At 36.6% G+C, this 22,672-nt stretch overlaps 1 protein-coding gene across 2 annotated transcripts in view; it reads left to right on the forward strand.

The window, feature by feature from the left end:
- Window positions 1–22,672, forward strand: part of PCMT1 (protein-L-isoaspartate (D-aspartate) O-methyltransferase) — a 36,244-nt gene that overhangs the window by 10,171 nt on the left and 3,401 nt on the right. Inside the window, exons 2-7 of one of the 2 annotated variants that reach the window (XM_063151268.1) lie at window positions 2,123–2,227; window positions 3,339–3,370; window positions 5,093–5,197; window positions 8,546–8,666; window positions 13,632–13,717; window positions 15,295–15,511. In XM_063151268.1, the coding sequence (XP_063007338.1) occupies window positions 2,123–2,227; window positions 3,339–3,370; window positions 5,093–5,197; window positions 8,546–8,666; window positions 13,632–13,717; window positions 15,295–15,474 (629 nt within the window). In that variant the 3' untranslated portion in view covers window positions 15,475–15,511. The remainder of the gene's footprint in view (window positions 1–2,122; window positions 2,228–3,338; window positions 3,371–5,092; window positions 5,198–8,545; window positions 8,667–13,631; window positions 13,718–15,294; window positions 15,512–22,672) is intronic. The other variant, XM_063151267.1, reaches the window with a different exon arrangement.

Consider the following 22,672-nt stretch of genomic DNA (forward strand, 5'->3'; position numbering starts at 1 on the left):
AAAATATTTGTAGTTTCTGTTTTCAGGGCTTTTTTGTAATTTGCCTGTCAATGCAAGCGTTTTATTTGGTAGTTTTATGTACTTTGACTGGACCTAAGTTTTGTGAAATTAGAGAAGGTTCTTGGCCTTATCATAGGGCCCTGCAGTTGCACTTCCAAGATGTTCTTTTTGTTCTTTGCATGCTTATTCCAAAAGGCACAAAAGGAAAGAGCTGGTGGCTGCCTATAGTTCTAGAATATGTGCACTTATCTGCATGTAAAGAAATAAATCACTATTTTAGACCTTTTGTGAGTGCTTCTCAGCTATTGCTTTTGACATTTCTTCAGCCTCCTAGAGCCTTTATCTCCTCACTTCTGTTATAATTAGACTTACTTATTCTTCTTTTTTTAAAGTATATTTCATTTGGAGATACTAACCTCTTAGTGATTCCTAATGAGACTCAAAGAGTAAAAGTTTGATTTTTGTATCTAAGCTTTGTTCACAGAACTGCTTTACAACTAATCCAATTAATTTCTAGAGGTCAGGGAAAGCATTTTCTTCCTTAGTAGTCTCTGTTGTTAGTGCCAATGTATTAATGGATTGATTTGTTTGTTTTCTTTTGGGTACAATTTTGCTCAGCAAGTAAACTTATGAACTGCTGCAAATGCCTGCTGGCTCAGATACTAGAACTGCTGCAGTCTTCAGTTCAAAATGAAGTCAAAGAACAGGATATATCTAATGTGTGGGGACTGTGAGTGGAGTGTATGCTTTTTCTGGGACTTAGCAGATACAGAAATATTTCTAAAAAAATAATATATTTTAAAATAAGGAATTGCTTTCCTTAAAATTTTCCTTAGTAATAGTATATTTGTTTTGCAGTTCTATGTGATACTTTGTCTTCAGACCAAAAAGGAATATGATCTGAGGAGTTATTTTCCTTTCTGAATTCAAGTCTGTGTTATATAGGATAATTAATTCTGGACACAGATAGTAGATAAGAAAAGAAGACAGGAAAATCCCTTGATTAATAGGTGCAGTTGGGAGCATCCAGTAAACAGTCAGTAAAGTCTCTGCAGAAGTTAGCCCATTCCTGGGGTGTATTTTTTCAAAAAAACCCACTGGTGCAACTTCAGGACAGTCTTACACAAGTTCCATAATCTGATTTTCATGTTTTGGGTTAGATATTAATAGTGCTTAAATGAACTCTTTTTTTCCCTTTTAACGTATAATTTTGCAAATAAATCCTTATTTAAGGAAAGGAGTTAATGAAGCAATCCATCATTGGAATGTCTGTTATTTGTAGTTTATATAGTCTATTAATAAAAGTTAATTAGTTAATTTTTTCCACTTGTTTTCCAGAGTTTTCTGTTATTCATTAATGGCTCTTGAGAACTTCAAAAAAATAGAATTAACAATGTTTTAAAAAACTTCAATAAAACAGCAAGAAAAAATGGTTGCTTCTGACATTTTACATGCACGTGCATTTATATTTTATTTTGAAAAGTGAAAAAAGATTGAGAGTGTTTTGATATAAAAACTTTTTGGCCTTAGTCTGCACCAGCATAAGAATTCAGATTCTGTGGGAGTTTCTTAACAAAAGGATTTTTTTTCTTTGCTAACACAAGACAAACAGATCTGGAAACTAAAGTACTGAGCAATGATGCTTCAACTTAACATTTCTAACTTGCTTTTGTATATCTTTCAATAATTACTTGTATGGCTTCTTAGAAATATGAAGTCTATCTTGTTTGGTGTGTATAGTAGCACTGATTTCTTACTGACTGTATTTTCAGGATTTATCAAAGGTGTGCATGAAGTTGAGTTTTTCTAGGGGGAGATCTCTGCAAGTGATTTCAGGAAAGCATTTGTAACTGCTGGGAGAGTCTTGTTCACCGATCACTGGCTTAAGCATCATTTGGTCTCTGGGCTCCAGATTGAATTTTAGTATCACAGAAGGGTTTGGGCTGGAAGGGACCTTTAAGGATGAGGTAGTCCAACCCTTGCCATGGCCAGTATGATGAGGGCAAGATCTGTGTAAGGCCCATGATTTCTCACAATGCTGTGTATATGTTAACACATTTCACAGACTTCTACACTGCAGAAGAAACAATGCCTTCATTTTTATATATTTGTTTGTTTATAGAAAATGGAATAATCAAAACAGACAAGGTATTTGAAGTAATGCTGGCTACGGACCGCTGCCACTATGCAAAATACAACCCCTACATGGACTCCCCACAGTCTATAGGTAAGAGCATCTTGCAAAAGTGATTGAGATTGTTTTCATTTGTGCAACTGTGGCTGCTTTTGTCATTTATGTGTTAAGAATGTGAAAATATTTTTTTTAGTTTGGAAGGTTGTTTAGTTCTTCATCAATTTATTGCATACCTTTTAACTAAGCTTCAATTTCCTGTGGAATGCAGTTGGCATATTTGGATACATCAGGTAGAGAGGTAAATATGTGTTTGTTTTTCAAACCACAGCAATTTGTGATGGTGCAACTGATGAAAATACAAAAATAATTTGCATCCAGTTTATGGTAGAAACCTTCCCTATCTTTACAGAAATTCTTCAGTTGGGACTAATGCAAAGTTTCTTAAACCATTATGTGAAATCTTTAAAAATAGGCTTTGAATTGGCAGGTCTACTGATACAACAGTAATTTAATTTCCCATCCAGGCCCCAGTTTTATCTTTCCAAGACAAGAGAATGAGCTATGTAAATGTATTAATTTCTTTTTTCTTGATCTTCTCCCTGCCTTTAATTGTATGTAATGAGTGAATTTTATTAGGATTTTGTTAGTTATATAGAAAAATTAAAAAATATTTTGCGATACATACTCAAAAGCTTACATATCTTTACAGAAACAAATATAGGTGAGTGTTCCTCCCATTCTTGTAGGTGTTTGTTCTCATTTGTTGTTTGCAAAACACACAAGGTTGTTCTCCAGATGTTCTATGGTCTCCACTACATGAAACTCAAACAAACAAATTCAGGTTCGTACATAGGGGCTGACTAAAAAGGAGTTACATTATTTGGGGAGACACTACTCTTCTGAATTAAGCCTACTTGCTCAGTATGAGATATTCATTCAATGTGTAGTGACAAAATGGAAATTGTAACTGAGATCAAGGATAAAACCTTTTTTTTTTTCCTGTCCAGAATGGACACAACGTAGCTTTCAGCTGAGGTACTATAACTCAGTTCTGATGTAGAGTACCTGTGTAACTGCAGAGTGTGGATGTTGTACCCTGAGTGAGGGTGACAGTGTAGGTGTTGCACTTCACAGTCAAGGTAATAAAGATTGTAAGGTTGCTGTCTGAAAAACAATGAACATCTTCCATTCTCTTGTTTTACAGGTTTCCAAGCAACAATCAGTGCTCCACACATGGTAAGCTTTAAACTAGGTGATTAGTATAGTGATTTTATAAACATCCAGGTGCTTTTGAAATAAAATATTTACCCTAGTAAATTTAATGAGCAGTTGATTGCAGTGACACTTTGGTGAACTGCTTACTGTGAGGAAGTAGAAGAGATTGATCAAGACTTTTCTTGCAGATGTACAGTAATAGGATGAGGGGTAGTGGGGAAAAAAATGTAACATAGGAAATTCTGATTAGTTTCTTGATTAAAAAAAAAACTATGAGGGTAGTTAAGCACTGAAACAGGCTTTGCAGCTTGTGGAAATTTGTTCTTTCATATGCAAAGAAGCTGACGGAACAGGGTTCTAATCAGCTTAATTTAAAATGCCCATGTATTGAAATAGGACTGGACCAGAAGATATCCAGAGATCTTTCCATTAGAAATTACTTTTTAATATATAAAATCAGAACTCAGGAGTGAATGACAGTGATTCCTATAGTATGGTACTGCGGTAATGCCTTAAAATCTTTGGACAGGAAAAAAGATACATTGTGCTGAGTTGCAGGGCTTTTTTTTGCCAAGTGGTTTGTGACCAGGGTGAGTGTTCCAGTTGGGATTTCAGTGCATGCATCTAACCCAGATATAATTTTTCTGTCTTTCTTTATTTGAGATGAAAAGTGACTAGAAGCAAGTATTTTGTTTTTGCAGTGTTTGGAAGGTGTCAAATCATAGTAAAAGTCTGCTTCTCTTGACTAAAAACTGTGTAGTTGGCTTAGAATTTACCTAGTTATCAATATTAAAAAACAGGAATTTTGTATAGAGATGCTAACAATATTATTCAAGAAAAGACCAAAAAAGGTCTTTTGCTAAGAGGAAAAATAAATAATAATTATGCTTCAAAATCAAGTCCCTTAAGTCATTATTTTTCCAATGCTTAGCACTAGTAGTGTATGGAGTGTTAGAGCAAAAAGGTAATATATCCTCTAAACAAATATTAACAAAGAATCTTCTATCAGAGAATATTCTAATTATTTATATTTTCTGGGTGGGATGGATTAAGCTGAAAGAGTGTCATAATGGCTGTCTCTGAAACACGAAAGAACAAATTAGTTTTTTAATGTGCAGCCTACTCTTAGTTTGTGTACTGCTCTACCACGCAACAAAAGTTATCAAGTGTGTCTATAGACTACTTCAGTTCATCCATGAACCTGGCCTTTGTAAGAGATGACTGCTTTTTCCTATTCTTTGATTCAGCAAGTGTGCAGGTAATACAGGAGGTAGTTTTAATAGCCATTTTCCTTGATGCTCTAGAACTGCCTTCTTCCTAGCTAGCTTTTGTACCAGGATATTCCAATGCATATAGCATAATGATAAACTAAATTCTTTATTGGCCATATACTGCCAGAATATTAAGAGTCGCCAGACCTGAGGAGAAATAAACTGATTTATAGTGTCTTTCCTAATATATAAATAGAGTCTATGCTAGAAGCATAAATGGTCAGATGAGGCTTTGTATATGAATACTAACAAAAAAAAATACACTCATGAAATTCATTGAAGCCAATGAAATAAAAAATTATATAATATAGTTAACTCCTTTCCCGCCCCCATTTTTTGTAATAGAAATAATTCTGAAATTTCTTAGACCAATGCTCAGGGCATTTCCCAAAATCTCTGAAGAAATTAACATATATTGAGTAAAACAGACACTTAAAATAATTTGACATTTTCTCTCTCTGTGTTCTCTTAGCATGCATACGCACTTGAACTTCTATCTGATCAGCTGCATGAAGGAGCCAAAGCACTTGATGTAGGATCTGGAAGTGGAATTCTTACAGCGTGCTTTTCGCGAATGGTGAGTTGTTCAGTTTAATCATTGACCATCAGAACTGCTTGGACTCAAGTGTAACTCTGAATTACAGAGCAAAAAAAAGCATCCTTCATAATCCACTGAAGTATACTGTACAGAAAATAATTTACTCTCCTGGGTGTGGTTGGTACCCATTTCTTATGGTAGCTGATAGTAGATGTTCAAGTTAAGTAGCCCAATAAATTGTGTGATGGTGAAGAAACCCCCTAGTGAGGAAGTTTAGGGTTTTTGGATTGTTTTGGGTTTTTTTAAATGATTGAATTTTAGTTGTTGCTTTATATCTTGAAGGAAGAAGATGTTTGTGTTGAACAGTTCAAAATTTTATTATCTTGTGTGGCTGTGCATGTTCTCACTGTGATAAATTGTCATGGATTCCTGTTACAATGAGAGCTTAGTGAGGCATAAAAGAATCTTATTTCCACAGGAAAATATCTTGTGTCTATAATAAATTGTCTTTTAATTTAATTGCTTTATTTTCTTGTTATATTGCACAAGCATTACTGTCCATTTCACCTTTTTAAAGTTAGATATTAATTTGAATTTTACATCTTTGCCAAGTAACTTAATCTCAGTTGTGTTATTCAACCTGTACCTAAGGAATTTTCTGTGTTTTTCCCTATCTTACATTGGGAAAAAAAAGATGGAAAAAAAATAGATTAAAAAGTTTGGATTTTAGTGGCTGTAGCTATTGTATTCTTAGACTGATTCATGAAAAGGAATATAATCAGTTCTTCTTTCTCTGTTCCAGGGCTTTATAATTGCTTTATGATTAGTAGAGACCTTCATTAAACTGCCAACTAGATTTTTTGTTTTGTCTTTCTGCAAAGTTAATTTGAAATGTGTTGATACATATGATAATTTCTCATTTAGGTTTCTTTGCTACTTAATTTTCTGTTTTGAAGCACCGATCTGAGTCTGCAATCATTTCTGTTTCCCAGTGTTAAGAGTTAGCTGAGCGTGTTTAGGACTGGGCCATGCACTTGCTAAAGTATTTAGGTTTCTAAGTGTTAGCTGCAAAATCTGGAGAAAAAAAAAAGTAGTTGAAATAAGTTAACCAAACTGCAGTTTAGAGGAAATCTTAAATGGCACTTAATTCAACTTGCTGCCTATTATTTTTGATCTGTGAAGTCAGTAATCAAATGGTAGCATGGGAATGCCAATCCTACAAGCATTAAAGCTTCTGTCCAGAAAAATATGTATTTCTCACTGAAGTTATGAATGAATAAAGGAATAGCCATTTTCAATAGGACGTGCTAAATTGTAGTTGTCCACTTTTTTCTACTAAAACAAGCTGTGGAAAAGTCAGAATCAGCACAAAAAGAAAATCTCTTACCTAATTTCCTGAAATTAATCCTGCTATCTTTTTATTGCCATATGAATGTTATATGCCTCTTAAGAATCCTCCTTGGTTGTTTGCATTGGAATGGCTTACAGATGTGTGTCATGAAAAATTGAGTAAATGCTTTCATTCTGCTTGAAAGTTTTGTTAGCACTACTGTTAGCACTGCTAACAGTAACAAAAGCTTGAAAGAAGTTACAGATGATTGGGAATACAAGCATCATAAAGTCACTCCAGGACAAAGTATATTATGGGAATTAATGGTAGAGTGTTTTGCCACAAAAATTCAGTTGGAGATGTGCTTTTTGTGACTGCTGATGTTGCTTCTCAGTCTAACTGAGATCTAGAATTAGTAGCTCACATTTGTGGCACAAGCACCTCAGTGCTCATAGATGACAACTTTACTCTTGTGATGATAATCTCATTTGTGGTACCTCTGGGAAAGCTTTATGTTTACTTAGATTGGTAAAGTATCTTGAAGATTGCTGTTTAGATTTTTGTGTTAAGCTTCTGGAATAATTTTGCAAGCTATGTAGATAAGTTTAAGTTTATTTACTTTTGAAGGTTGCTGGCAAATTAAATGAATTACAGTTTTCATCCTGTCAGTACTGGATTAATGAAAAAAGTGGGTATATTTTTATTCCTAACATAGAGATCCAAAAATTGTGCCTCTTTGTGTTGTCTCAATTGCATGTGCTTCACAGTTCCAGGGTAATAGAGGAAATTGATGAGAACTCAGAAATAGCATAATGGGCTGTCACATGCAGCAGGAGGTTCTCTTACTTTATCAGCCTATTTAATGCTCTGACCATTTTGCTAAATTTTCATTTCTGTGATGTTATTGTTTGGAATATACTGGATTTTTTTGCCAGCTTATGGTAGAGCTGACTGCCAGTCATTCCTCCAAACAGCAACCCATGGCTGTCATAGTGAAAACTTGCTCTGTGTCTTGCTTTGTTTCAAAGGCTGGGGTGGTGGTCTTCCACTCAAACAAGAAAAGCTAACACTGCTTTTTAATGTTTTTAACATAGGACTTGTTCATAATAAAACCAAAAAAATTCCCCAGGATAACTAGCTACTAATTTTCCATGTCTTAACGATATTAAAATGTAAGATACAGAAACATAAACAATGTGTTTAGATGTGTCCAAAGACAGTTGTTAGGTTGTTAGGCAACATGGGCTCTGCTAGGACATACTCTGCTATTGTATTCTTTGAGCTGGATCCTGTTAAAAGTGGTCAGAGATTTGAAGATTTGGATTGGTTTTGAATGTTTTTTCTGAACTAAAGACAAAATTCTGGAAGAAATACTTGTAATGGAGAAGCTTTTGTTAGTAGATCTTCTTCCTCCTCTCAGAGTACAGAGATTTTGTGACTATTTTTGAGTTAAGAGCTCTCAGAAGTTCCACTCTTCCTGTGGAGGAGAGCTGTAAATCTGAGAGCAGATTTATGAGTGCAAGGATGAGTGGAAGGTAATTTGTCCATGACTGGTAATTGCAGAATTTGCTTCTGAAAGAATAGGACTCTTGAGATGATTTTGAATAAAAATCATTATTTAATCCTTGATGTAAGGTCTTCTCTTAAAAGAACCTTAATCCTTAGTAAGTTTTATTCAGTGTGAAAGGAGATAAGTTCTAGTCTTTTTCCTTGATGTTGTTACTTTTTGTTGCTGGTAATGAAAACAAACATGATCAAATTTAACTTCTAAAAGTTCCAAGAAGAAATCTCCACTAACAATATAACACAACTGAATCACATCTCAGAAAGATCACTATAGCAACTATTTATAAAAGTGTGCAGACACACTTTAATTATCAGGTGCTTCTAGCAGTCAGAATTTGTCATTTCTAACAGTAGTTTTAATAACATTGGGAAAATATACTCACACTTTCCTGTTTTTGTTTTTATTTTAGAGAAATGAGTTCGGGAATTATAAGTACTCATTCTGTAAATAAACCTAGCAGAAATTGTTCATCTCTATATTTTTATTCCAGGTTGGTCCCAAAGGACAAGTTGTAGGAATTGATCATATCAAAGAACTAGTAGATGACTCAATAAATAATGTCAAAAAAGACGATCCCACATTGCTGTCTTCAGGAAGAGTGAAACTGATTGGTGAGCATCAGACTGATGTACTTACTAATTAAACTGATATTCTTTCCAGCAGCTGGTTGAAAATGGCTGAATTGGATGTTATTAAAAGTTTGAATTCAGTAAGCTAAACCCAAGAAAGAGATGCCAAATGACAACTTTAAAATTTAAATTGTCTTTAAGCCTTTGAAAATCAGTATCTTACCCCAGTTTTCAGAATATGACTTCTGGTGATCTCAAAGACGATGTGTAATCATTCCACTACAAAAGGGGAGTGGTTTTTTGGTGAAAATACATGCTGAAGGTGTGTCATGTTATATTTGCTGTTTCAAATTGGGGTTGAATTCACAATTGTTCTTGAATAAATACCCTGTGATCTGAATTTGAGTGTTTTAACAAAGCCTTCACGCTTCTGATAGGGTAGTTGAGAAAGCTGCATGTGAAGATTCAAGTGGAAAAAGTACTAGATTGGCAGTATGCAGCACTGATGTTTATTTCAGTTGCTTTTAAAATTGACAGTAGTTGGATGTTAGGGAAGTGATTGACACCAAAGTACTTTAATTCAGTTAGAGTAACTGAGAGGAAATAATGCCCAAACAATAGAAGGACAGTGAATTATTTTACATAATGGTTATTAAAAAAAAAATTGGTTTTTTTCCTTTGTTTGTTTGGGATTTTTTGTTTTCTTAGTATTTGTTTTTCTTAGAAGATGCAAGGCTGGCAAGAGGCAAGTGTCATTCTATTCACTACGTTTAAAAAAGAAGTCGAAGGTCTGGATGTTCTTTGAGGCTTCTTACAAAAACACTTAGAAAAATTATTATTATGTGAAGTTTGCCTCTTAACTACTATTTTGATTCTTGGTCTTTTCTTGTAAATGAGGGACTTTTCTAAATGTTTTTTAAATGAGTTTATCAACACATACACATTTATAAAATGCAATGTACCTCACTGAGAACACTGTCTCAGAACTTCTTGGAAAAGAAGTTAGACTGCTGGGGCTGTAGAGGGGGAATGAAGGAAGAATTTCCATTGATGCTGTACAAAAGCAATTTTGACTTATGCTTCTGGTTGTTCTTGGAAGAAACTCTGGTGCTCTTGCAAGTCTAGAATTCTAAGTAAACATCATTATCTATATTATTTTTGACTATGTAGACTAAGAGACTTGTGGATAGTTTTGTTGTGAGGTACATTTTAAAGAATAGATGGGCAAGTAATACTTCTGTGAATTAGGTTGAGAAGAATGTTTCAACTGTGTTGGATTCCTGGGAGCTCTTTGATGTGGAGCAAGAATCCAGACAGCTTTTAATTTAAAACAAAAAGACAGCAACAGAAAACCTCACTCAAAACCCCCCATCTGAAACACACAAACAAAAAAAGTTGTGAAAACCAGTTGATTGATGATGGGAGCTGTATGAAATAAGACCAGGTGTGTCAGTTGCTGCCTTTTCATAGTGTGCTTCACACATTCTACTCTGCTTTGTCATGTCTCATATGTACCATAACTGCATTTCAGGAACAGCAAAATTATTTTGGGGTGTCCCAGTAGAACTGCACGGCGAAGTTTGGAATAGGTGTACTTGGATTAACATGTCTTTTTGTTAGTTTGTAGGTTGTAGGGGGGATAGAATATAAGAAAATAAAGATAGTGTAGAAAGTAATCTTACCCCTAAGGAGCTGCAGCTGGGCCAGTTATCAAAGATTAGGAACAGGCCTGACTTTAAGAGGCCACAGCTGTAACCAATGAGAAGCAGAGTGCTATAAAAGAGTGGGGTGGCTGGTTGAGAAGGGAGCTGGAGTCAGTTGGCTGCTTTGTGAAGAAGAAAGAGTCAGTGCTCTGAGGAGCTGTCCATGAGAAACACCAAGAAAGTATGGAACTTTTGTGATAAGGAGACAACAGTATGGAACCCCTGCAGTGAGGTGACAACAGTAGGTCTTTTGGCTTTTTTTTTTTTAATAGCTTAATTTTTATTTTGTTTTCTCTTAATATCAGGAGAAAGCCTTTGAGGTGAATCTCTCAAATGCTTCTACTTACCACTCTTTGGCTCACATGAGAGTACTCCTGGAAAGCACAAAATTTGGTTCCTTTTGGATGAAATGAGACAATATTATGTGTTAAAAGAAGCAGCCAAATATGTTTGATATGTGCGTATTCAGACAATAAGACTTAGATCTAGACTGCAGCAATTATCCTGAAATGCATATATTGCATGGATGCCAGGTTCTCAGCAAAAACTTTTTGCTGCACAGATCTGCTTCTATTGTACTGCACTATTTGCTGATGCAGCCATAGCCAGCAGGGATGAGGGATTCTAAATGACTGAGGGAAGTAATTTTCTCCTGTTTCTGTGCTTATGCTACAGCTCTGTGTGAAACAGGTCTGCATAGTGGGAGTGAAGGCTTGGGTACTATGATCAGCAGATCAGGTCTAGATTTATAATCAAGCTGTAGAACCCTCTTATACCAAAATGTCCTGACGTTTTTTCCTCATCAGCACCTGCCACCCTCCACCACAATTACTTTGCTAACAGGCTGCATGTAACTGGAGATGAGCGTAGGAAGGGGACATTATTCAGGATGTAAACACAAGCTGAAAATTTGGGCTGCTCTTTCCCCTTGGACATTGAATAATATAATAATTTGAATGACATTGAATATATGAATGCCAACTTAACGATTTTTAAAATGTTCTTGATATCTAAAACTGTTGCTGTTGTGGGTGGATATATTTCTTCTGTAACTGTAAGAATTTTTGTGGATTTTAAAAGGGAAGAGCCATGCTGTGCGTGATGCATATGAAGGAACATGATTTTTTTTTCCCCTTTGGTTGGATGTGTGCTCTTTTTGAAGATGTTAGCTATTGATTCTGAAAGGAAAGGTATTACTTGTTTTTGGGTCTGTTTTACTGCTGTCAGTACAGTGATAAGATGTGTGGAAGTCACATTCCAGCTTCTCTGGAGCGTGCACTAGGGACATTGATGTCTCAGAATACATATGTTCTTCAGAAGTGACAGCAGTTTCTTTCGCAGCTGCTTCTTCCACTTGGCAATCATTTATTTTGCCAGCAGTACTGGAGACCGCTGCTTCTAATGGCTGCTGTGCACCCGGGGAATGAGGATCTGCCTCCTTGTGAAACTAACATAATTTTTAGCAATATCTGTATGAGTAAGCTAAAGAAGCCTTTCTCCATTGCCATCTCTGATGGAACAGCAGCTTGATTCAGTAACACATTATTGCTGCTTCTTTAGAAGAGTTCTACAGTGCTATTAAGATATAAGTATAAATTATATGCTTGGCTGCATTGATTGTTCCAGTAGGATCCACTTTGGCAGTCAGAGGGATTGCACCTTGGAAATAACTGGAACTTTCATTGCTGGTGATCTCTGTTGCCATCTGACTTAGTGGAAATGGTAATCAATAGGGATGAGTTCTCTTGAAGCACTGGTACTTCTTGCTTGGCAGCTTTTGCTTGTGGCCCTTGGTTGGAGCTTGTGCTGGTCAGAGTTGATTGTATTTGTCATTATTTATGATTGTATTTATCTGGTATTTATGTCACTGACCTCTAAGAGGCTTCTCGGCTTCTGAGGAAATGTGCTTTCATAAAGCCATGGACGCTAAAGGTCCTGGCCAGGGTCATCTTTCACGACCTTATAAGGAAGATGACAAACACTTCAGTGTTAATTGTTTTGAGGAGGTGTCCAGGTCTTCCCGTACTGTCTTGGATACACCTAAGGGTGCTCTTATTGGCCAGATGGCCCTCCTTATCATAGAGGTCAAAATGAAACCTGCTGGGGTGACCATGTTTTTTTCCTGCTTTGTGAGTTTTTGGAAGGCAAAAAGTTAACAGATTTTCAGCCTCTGACTGGGGTGTAGCACTTCTTTTGACTCTTTCAGTTTTAATTAACCTGTGATAGTGATGTTTGTACAGAAGTCAAAGCTCAGCCTGAAGATGGGAAACCCCAAACTACTTGTGCTGATCAGAGGACTAACCATTGTTTTTTATTCTTGACTAATTATTGGAACTTCTGTAAACACGTAGTATGAGTTTATGAATGTTTCAGCCTCATTTATACCAATTGTTCTAAATAACTCCAGAGAGAGCCTGTGTAACTTGCTCTGATTTCCTGTTGCTTTCCTATAAATTCTGTGGATGCCATATTCACATTGTCTTTTTTCAAAACTTAAGGTCCAGTTTAGTTTGTCTCATTTCATTGGCTTAAAACCCCCAAACTGTTACTCTTTGCTTCCCCTGGGATGGTATGAGACATCTGTGACAGAGTGCTTCTCCATGAGTTCTCCACCAAAGCTCAAGCAGCACTGGTAACCTCTGAAAACCTTCATTACTCCTAGCATCTTCTAAGCAGCCTCCTGGAGCTTTAGCCATGAATCTCACCTGGCTCTCTGTGTTAGCAGTGATTGTCTGCAGGAAGAATAGATGAGGCCCATCTGCTGGAATGTGGGGTGTGCAGAGGTTACTGCAGTGCTGCATTAATGTTTGCATATGGCTGTGGGCTTTTGTTCCACTGGTAGTGCAGTTGTAGGCATATAGTCCATGGGAACACTTCCTTTGTATTTTCCTCACCTTTGGCATCTTCTGATATGTGCTTCTGACATTTAATGCTTTGGATTTATGATTTGCATTATGTTTAGGAATGTTTATGTGCATGAAGACAAGGCAAAGCAAAGTCTATGTTCTAAGAGGGTAAATGAGGGAGGAAACTCACCTGCACTGGAGTTGGTAGGGCACATAAATACCTTAGTCTCTTTTCTTGGTGGACCATGTTTCCAAGAACTTCTATTATAAACCCATGCTTTCAAATGCTTCAGTAGTATTAGTATATTTTATAAGCATGTGTATACACACATAAAGGTATGCAAGGTTTTGTTGCATTTATTTTACAAATGTGTTAATTTTTTACATGTAGATATGGGAAACCATCTGTTTTCTCCCATCCTTTTGAAAATGTTTTAAAAAATGGTGTTTTCTTGCAGTGGGAGATGGACGAATGGGATATGCAGAAGAAGCTCCTTATGATGCAATCCATGTTGGAGCTGCAGCCCCAGTTGTGCCCCAAGCAGTAAGCCTTTATGTTGTCTGTGTGTGTTTGTGTAATACCTTAGCTGTAGAGAATGCTTTGGATACATCTATGTGTAAAATACTTGGTAGCTTGCACTGCTGGGAGTATCAGTGGGCAGTGTGGTATTACTGTATGGTGTGGGGCTTTTGTCTCTCTTACAACTGGGCTTCCTGTTGGTTTGATAAAGCTGTATGTTCTAATAACTGTGCTCTAAATAAACATATTTTAAAATGACATGTGTGCAACCCTCAATTATAACAATGAACTGGAGCATTTTATTTAATAAGGTAATTAAATTTTATCAAACAACAAGTTACAAAATTTAAGTGCATTTCCCAAGTTCCAAAGCACTGAGTCTGTTGAAAGTAAAATGCTCAGCTGGAAGTACAAACAGTGCCATTTGCTTGAAGGTTTCAGAATGGATACAGGGCACTTCTTACTAGAGAAGCTGAAGAGTAACTAGGGGCTTTAGAGTGTGCATACATATAGTCCATTTTTACTAAGATTTTTTTTTTTCTCTTCCTTTCATCAGGCACATGGTAATACATAGCATGGTTTTTATATGCTAGGTGCCAGTTAAGGTTTTTAAATCTTAGTGAGGGATAGTGAAAGACTGGGCTTTGAGGTGTTATAGATAGATTGGACATTTCCAAACAATGACCAGTGGTGGGGCTTTTTTTTTTTTTTAAAGTAGGTTGTGCTTTTAGTTTGAGGGGATTTATTTGTTTGGATTTTGTTGTTTCATGTTATTTTGTTGGGGTTTTTTTTTTTTGATTTTTTGGTGGGAGTGTGCCGGGAGGGTGTTCCCAGCAAAATGTTGACAGATGACAATTAAAAAAGCAATTGAAAGTTTATTTGTAAATGAAACAGTTTGTAATTGTAACTTTTGTTAGGAATTGGGATTAAGTGTTTTTTTTTTTTCATGATGTCTGGGAAGTATGAAATTTTCCTTGAGACTACTGTGATTAGCCTCCTTTAACTATGGGGAAAAAAATGCAAGCATTTCTCATATACTATATTTATGTGTCACTTATCTTAGTCATATTCATATATTTTAGACTAGTTTCAGAAAAGGCTGTTCCATTCACAGAATGAAGGAGGAGCTGCTAGGTAGTGAGTTTGTTGTAGACAAAATTTTTCCAGGAAGAAAAATAATGAAAAGTCACCATTCTCAAATCTTATTCTGAGGGCTTAAGGGGAGATCACTTACCCCCAGAATTTTTCACAATGGGCCTGTACTGATGCACAATAACTATTGCAGCATTAAACAGTTTCAAAAGATTGAATCTGCTGTAAAAATAATTTGTGATTTACATGTTTCCCCCACATCTATAGAAAATAAAACTGCAACCTACCCAGTTAATTAAATTATTTTACTGTAATTCCAGTTGTTTTACCATGTTGCCGTGATACTCTCATTTTCAGTGCACTTTTTATTTTTCCTAATGGAAGTAGTTATCTACTGCATAAAAGTAGATGGATACATAATGGCAAAGCTATTAATCTACTGTAACAAACTTTGGATCCAGCTTCTCTGAGGTGGCTGGTTACATTCTAATTTCTGTGTTGTGTTCTAGCTTATAGACCAGTTAAAACCTGGCGGAAGATTGATATTACCAGTTGGCCCTGCTGGGGGAAACCAGATGCTCGAACAGTATGACAAACTAGAAGATGGCAGTGTCAAAATGAAGCCTCTGATGGGAGTGATATATGTGCCTTTAACAGATAAAGAGAAGCAGTGGTCCAGGTGGAAGTGATTTTCTGTTCCACTTACTTCTTCCACACACATGCAAGGTGAAAGGGTGTGAATTTTAAGCAGATAGACTGCAAGGCCTGCCTTTGCTGCTGTCATTGCTTTCTGCTCCTCCATACCATGAAAAGTGACTCAGTCTGCATTACTACATCACCCAAAGGAGGTTATGCTAAGTTTGAGTTAAATTAAAAGCAGAAGAAAAATATTGCATGGGTTGCACTTTGTCTTTTTTGGACATGTTTTCTTTAGTCTTTGGTGTTTTGAAGACTCTTATTTGTTGTTTTAAACACAGTATTTTCTAAGTTTAAACTTCACTTTTAATGAATTTTTTATAACTATTTTGCCCAATAATTAGGGTGAAGTGTAAAATTTTACTTAATAAATACTGTTTTGTCCTTTAAGTTAGTGGTAATTGGGTGTTCATTTTTTATTTTTCTGAAACACTACAAATGAAGAAAAATCTTTGCAAAATCCTTTGTGGAAAATGTAGATGATCTTGCAAGCACTTTTCCTTTAGCCTCCAAGTAGCAAAAAGTAGAAAAGATAATTCTTTCTTCCCTGAAGTATATATGTAGTTGAGTAGTGTTTAGAAAATTTTCCCAGACATGTTATTAGAAGTCTGTCATCTGTCTCTGATGGGGTAGTATTTGTGTTTGCCAATACAGCAAATTCTAAATGCCTTTCTAGAAGTAGGAAACCTTCCAGTTTGCTGAATTGAACAGCCAGTAATAAATGAATAAATAAATAGACTTAATGCAGCTGTCAGCTTAAGCCATGCTAGTGTGTGAATGAACAAAGCAGCATTGCTGTTTTGCTTCCTGGCAAAAAGTGCTTGTTGAGTGTATTATTGAGCTCTGAAAACAACTCTTGAGTTTTATAACCTAAATTTAGATTTTTGGCTTTTTTCCCCTTAATATTTTGGAGTATAGCTTGTGATTTGAATACAGGAATACTCAGTCTAACCTATCAAAATATCATAATAAGTACAAATAAAGCACTTTGCTTACTGTTGCTTAGCGAAGCCTCATTTCAGTGTTTCTTGGATTACTATATAGCCACCACGTACAAATTACTCTTAAAACAACTTCAGTGAGATACTGCTTAGTTCAAAGCTTGTGAAGCGTGCTTGTTATTCAAATGTGTTGTATTTGTTATGCAAATGAATGCTTTGGCCTCAAATATTGCCAGTATTCCCTCAGTGTGGTACTCAGGGATTTCCTGCCTCTTGTAAGGCTTTGGAAGCTTTCCTTTGTGGTTGGTTTCCTCCTTTGGCAAGTGTTTAATTTAAGTTTGGAATCCATGCTTTGCTTGCTCTAAAAAAGAGTAGTTGTCTTCTTAAACCTTCCTTCTCTCAGAGTTTTCATAGATTTTTTTTCTATTTCCACCTAATCTGATTATAGTAGCAACTGGGATTTTTTTGGTATGCCAAAACAAGTATAACAGTGTGTGTTCATAAAACACTTTAAGAAGGGTTTCTTGAATGACAGTGTTTATCCCTTCCTATAAGTGAAGGTGGGGTACTGTGTTAAGGACTAGTATTCTGAGTTTTTAGCATCTCTTTGGTGCAGTTTGGTGTTTCATTTTGTATTCTAGCTTGGAAAGAGCTAATAGCTTGTCTTTGGGCCTTCTTCAGTCATGCATACTGGAGGATTATTTTCCCCAGAAATTTGTACTAGTTTCTGGGCTCTTCTGAAACACTTCTTGATTTTTTAAATTTATTTTTAATTTAAGAATTTACAGTGGTGTTATCAGAAAATATAAGTGCTTAGCCTGAAGGGTTCATCTGCAACAGCATAGAGGCTGTATCTTGCTATGCGCATTTAAATTTCGTTCAGTCTTGGAACTCTCTGTTAAAGAAAATCTCAGAAGTCCACTTCTTGTAACATTTGCTATTTCTTTAATTGTCCTTTTTGTGATTTGAAGAAAATTCCCATTCCGTTTTCTAGGATAACTGTCAGTCTACTGCTGACCTTACAGGAGGTCACATCTTTTCTTTGTTTTTCCTTGTTGGTGGCTATGAAGTATATGGTCAGGCAGCTGCTGCTAAGGAAATTCCTAATTATAAGTCAGCATTTGCTATCTATGCTGGCATCAAAGATGAAAGAGCTGTTTTTTCTTCGCTTCCTGGATTTCATTTTTTCTTTTCTAAATTGCTCAAGATCTGTGAGCAGAGTTCATTTAGAGACTCCTCTGAAAAAGCATCTCTAAGTGTTTCTGTAATAGAAATCTGTAGTGTTTGAGAGACTAGTTGATGTAAATCTCAAATTTATTAAACAACAATCATTTTAAGATCAGCTCAATTCTGTGTGTTTAGTTTGTCATTCTTTTAGTTTATATTATGTGATTTGATTCCTAATGCAGGTAACTCTTTCATCACATTGAGTGAAGAACGGGTGTCCCTTCAGAGGACACAATTGATAGACCAGCAGCATTTTCCTAGGGTAGCAGACCCTCCAGTTGGCAGGAAAGAAGCTATTACATTTTTGCTGAGCCACTCACTCTTTAATGGGGCTGTAAGGTGCTTTACAAAGCAGCACAACACTATTTAAGTGGTGTTTGAAGTCAACCCCATCTTCAGGTATTTTGTATCATGCTTCACTATGTAAAACTTGTAGCGAAAGAAGTCTGGACTAGCTGGAAAGAAAAGATTCCTTGGATTTCCGTACATTGCTAAATAAAGCATCTTATTTGTGAATACTGTTAAATTTCTTTAAATTTAGGCCATGACTTTGTAGCTTTGGCTCAGTTGCAGTAGTATTTTTTTAAGTTCCCAATATTAGTGGGAATCCTCTCAAATGTGACTCCCTGGGATACTCAGAAGTAGAATATATGCAGGAACTCTATCTCTGGTACAAAACAATGCAGTGTGCCAGAAATCCAGCAGTCAATGCCCAGTTATGTGATTATACTGATAAAGGGTATCCTTTGACATAAAACTTCTGTTGTTCTGGGTTTTTTACTGAAAAAATAGGATGGATAGAGGGCCTCGTGTTGCACAGTTGGGAACATGGCTTAATGGCTGTCTTATTGGCAGATCTTGTATAAATTACGATTTCTCTGGTTTTATTTCTCTGTGAAATAAAACTACTTCACTTACTACTTAGGTGGAAAGACAATTTTAAGTGTCACAGAATCATGGTATTATTTAGGGTTGAAAACAGGTTTAAGGTAATTGAGTCTGACTGTTAACCTGGTGCTGCCAAGTCCACCACTAAACCATATTCCTAAGGGCCACTTCAAGTCATCTTTTAAACACTTACAGGGAATACCTTGTCCTGCTGGCCTCACTACTGCTGATACAGAGGCATAAGAGAATAACAATGTAAGTAACAGCAGTGAGTCTGTTGCATTTTGGATTTGATTTCCAGACAGGCAGCTTTTAAAAAATTGTAACAACTACTTTTGTCTTACATATTGCTAGTAGAAATTATTTATAAATGTCATGCTGAATTTATAATTGCTGGTAAAATACAGAATTATAATGACAGTATGACCTTTCTGAACAAAAACTTCAATGACTAAACTGGGGCTGTTACTGTATCCCACTTATCTGTACATAAACCATGATTAACACTCTTTTGGAAAATGTATTTATTAGGATACATTTTAATATGTTTCTGCTTAGAAACTCTTATTCAGTGTTTCAAGTGCCCCTGGTGAGCTAGTTGACCAAATTAGTTTGACATTAGCAGGTACTGTTTGCTGCAACTTCTCAGGCCATGCAGAGTAATGATTATGGTTTAAGTTTTTATTTTATTTTGGCAAAAAGAATCTGCACAAAATATTTTAGGTTAAATTTAAGAATTATGAATTATGTATCAGGGTAGTTTGACCCTGACTGAATTCCAGGTGCTCACCAAAGCTGCTCCCTCCACAACTGGACAGAGGAGAGAGAACACAACAGAAGGCTCCGTTGTGAGTTAAGGACAGGCAGAGATCACTCACCAGTTACCACCATGGGTACAACAGGCTTGAGTTGGGGATATTAATTGAAATTATTGCCAAGCAAAATCAAAGCAGGGTAATGAGAGGTAAAACATACCTTAAGAACACCTTTTCTGCACCCTGTCTCCCTCCTTCCTAGCTCTACAACCTGCCCCCCAGCAGTGCAAGGAGGTAAGGAATGAGGTTTACAATCAGTCAGTTTGTCACATATTCTTCCTGCTGCTGTCAGAGAGAGGGGTCCTTCCTCTGCTCCTGTGGGGGGTCCCTCCCACAGGACACAGTTCTCCACAAACTTCTCTAGCAGGAGTCCTTCCTATGGGCTACAGTTCTTCATGAACTGCTGCAAGGTGGGTCACTGTTCTTGGATGCAGTCCTGCAGGCACAGCCTGCTCCAGTGTAGGTTCTGTACAGGGTGACAGGTCCCGCCAGGAAACCTGTTCCAGTGTGGGCTCCTCTATCCATGGGCCTGCAGGCCCCTGCCTGGAGCCTGCTCCCGCACATTCCCACAGGGTCACAGCCTCCCCTCAGGCATCCACCTGCTCCAGCTTGGGCTCCTCCACAGGCTGCAGGTGGATCTCTGCATCCCTGTGATCCTCCATGGGCTGCAGGGGCACAGCTGCCCCACCATGGTCTGCAGCGGAATCTCAGCTCCAGTACCCAGAGCAGCTCCTGCCCCTCCTCCCCTGATCTGGGTGTCTGCAGGGCTGCTCCTCTCACATGTTCTCACACTGCTCTTCTCTGCACAATAACTTTTTTCTTTCTTGAATGTGTTTCCACAGAGGTGTTGCTTCCATTGCTGACTGGCTCAGTGTTGGCCAGTGGAGGGTCTGTATAGAAGCCAGCTGGTGTTGGCTCTATAGAACCTGGAGGAAGCTTCTGGCAGCTTCTCACAGAAGCCACCCCTGCAGCACCACCCCCCCCACCACTACCAAAACCTTGCCAGGCAAACCCAACACAATTATGTAAAAGTGTATGTGATATATCTGATACAGTAGGTTACTGAAAAAATTCCTTTATCATTTCAATTTATTCTCAATTTTATGATTGATCATAGCAAATAATAAATATTTTATAATAGCACCTTTCCAGATTAAAATGCTGGAAGTCTTCATATTGCATCTTTAAAGTCATAAAGTGAGAAATAATGGGCTGCTGAAACACTGAGTATATGCTGTATTTCTAATTCATAAAAGGCTACACTCTGAATTTCACTTTCAGTAATGACAACATATTTTTCATAGATGAATGATGTATTGAGAAGGGAAAGTCATATGCTGCCTAATGACAAGAAAATTGAAGTGGAGCTAAAAGAGTGAGATACAGATTTCAGATAGATTTATAAATGTTTGTTCAAATATTTGAATGCCTTTCCCTAAAGTGACAGTGAGGGATCACGAAGCTGCGTGACTTGTATCCCAGACTTATTGTTGATAAGATTATTGGTCTTTATAGTTTATAATTTACCTGAAAAGCTGCATATTAGATTTTTTTCTGAGAATGTTTCTTGTTTTTTTTATTGAATATTCATGATGGGAATTGTAGAGTATTCATGTATATGTTTTCCCTCATATACATGAAGGGAGGCAAGCGAAAATTTTTCAAACTTTCTTACATTTTTTTCAAGAATAGTAACTTTGAGCTAATGACTTCTGAAATTTGCTTTAACTTGAGCTTACAAATTTGCTTTGATGCCTCAGTTGATAGATGAGTGGTTCTCTTGCTGCAGTTCCAAAAGCCTGAGAAGGACTTCTGTGGTGACTTAAACCCTAAATATATATATTGCTTGCTAAGCAGGAGCTGGTAAGCAGATTGGAAGGAGTGCATATATGAAGGTGGAGAGCAAAAAAATTACGTGAGTTGTGTAAGAGTCACAGTAAATAGTGGGGGCCAGAAAGAATACAAATTAGTAGGTCTTTCCTGTTGCTCTAGAGGACAACAGGATAGTTTTAACAAGGAAAGAGCAATCTTTTGAGTCGCCTTTTAAGTTCTGTGGCAGGATAGATTTTGTTATACCACTGGGAAGATAGAATAATGTATTCTGATTCTTACCAGTCACTGAAACCTGGTGGATTTCCTAGCTTGGCAGCTTCCAATCCATACAGGATCAGCTCAGGTCAGCTGATGCTGGTTTGCAGTATGTATTTATGTCTGCAAGCTGTGCTACATTAGGGAGAAAGCTGACAGCTGTTACTTATCAGGTGATCTGAGACTTTTCTGGCACTTTCTAATACATCCACTCCAATAATGCACATATAAATTCAACTTCAATCTGTAGAAAATAAATGCTGTATAATTTTAACACTTATATTGGAGGTTAGTTTGAGCTGGCATGCTGTTGTTAGATTAATGAGTAGTGAAGAGCAAGTGAAAAACCTCTTGAGGAAAGCTGATCCCCTTAATATACAGTAAATGTTCTAAAAAATAAAATATGAAAATCCTTATTTTGAATGTCACATACAGGATGTAGTGGTCAGGAATGTTAAAGCAATGAAAAATACCAACAATTAAAACATTGCCATGCTAATATAATTTATTTTAAATGATACATTTATATAATACTTATATGTTTTAAGTAGAAATATAATTTCGGAAAATAAAACAGGCCCATACTTTAAATACATTAGGTACATTAGCAACATTATGCAAAAGCCCTGCTAACATTTGTGGCTGGGTAGAATCATTGTGTGTTTAATAGTTCCCAAGTTAATACAGAATGTTTTTTAGGCTTACAGTTTCTTGAGGATCTGCCTTGTATTTGAAGGATTACGAATTGCTTGTCACAGTAAAAGACCAGGGTTTTACAAAGCTGTGAGTGTGTGGTAGGAATCAGGATTAAAATCACACCCACAATTAGGTGTATGAGACTAAGCCAGCAACAGCAGTAGTCATTACTTATATATACTTCTTGAAGATGTAAAAATGAACTGATGATGCAGCTCCTGGAAGTGTTAGGGATGAATGAAGCACTTGTCCTGAATTCACTGGCACTGCATTTTAAATTGGGTATCAGATGTTAATTTCTTTTTATCTGTTTAAAATAAGCAAATACCCATTCTGTGAGATAGGCAAATACGGAGAGCTTCCAAACCTTTAGCTATAAACAGATTTTTCTTTATCTCTGCCATGATGTGTTCTTCTGCCTCCTGCTTTTTTCTGCTGTGTGTAATTACTGCAGTGCTCTAAAGCTGTGTGATTAGTACTTTACTATTAGGAGGCAGTGCAAAGTGCAAAGAATGCAAATATTATCACTTACAAAT

The sequence above is a fragment of the Melospiza melodia genome, chromosome 3, assembly GCF_035770615.1.
Source record: "Melospiza melodia melodia isolate bMelMel2 chromosome 3, bMelMel2.pri, whole genome shotgun sequence".
Taxonomy (NCBI): Eukaryota; Metazoa; Chordata; class Aves; order Passeriformes; family Passerellidae; genus Melospiza; species Melospiza melodia.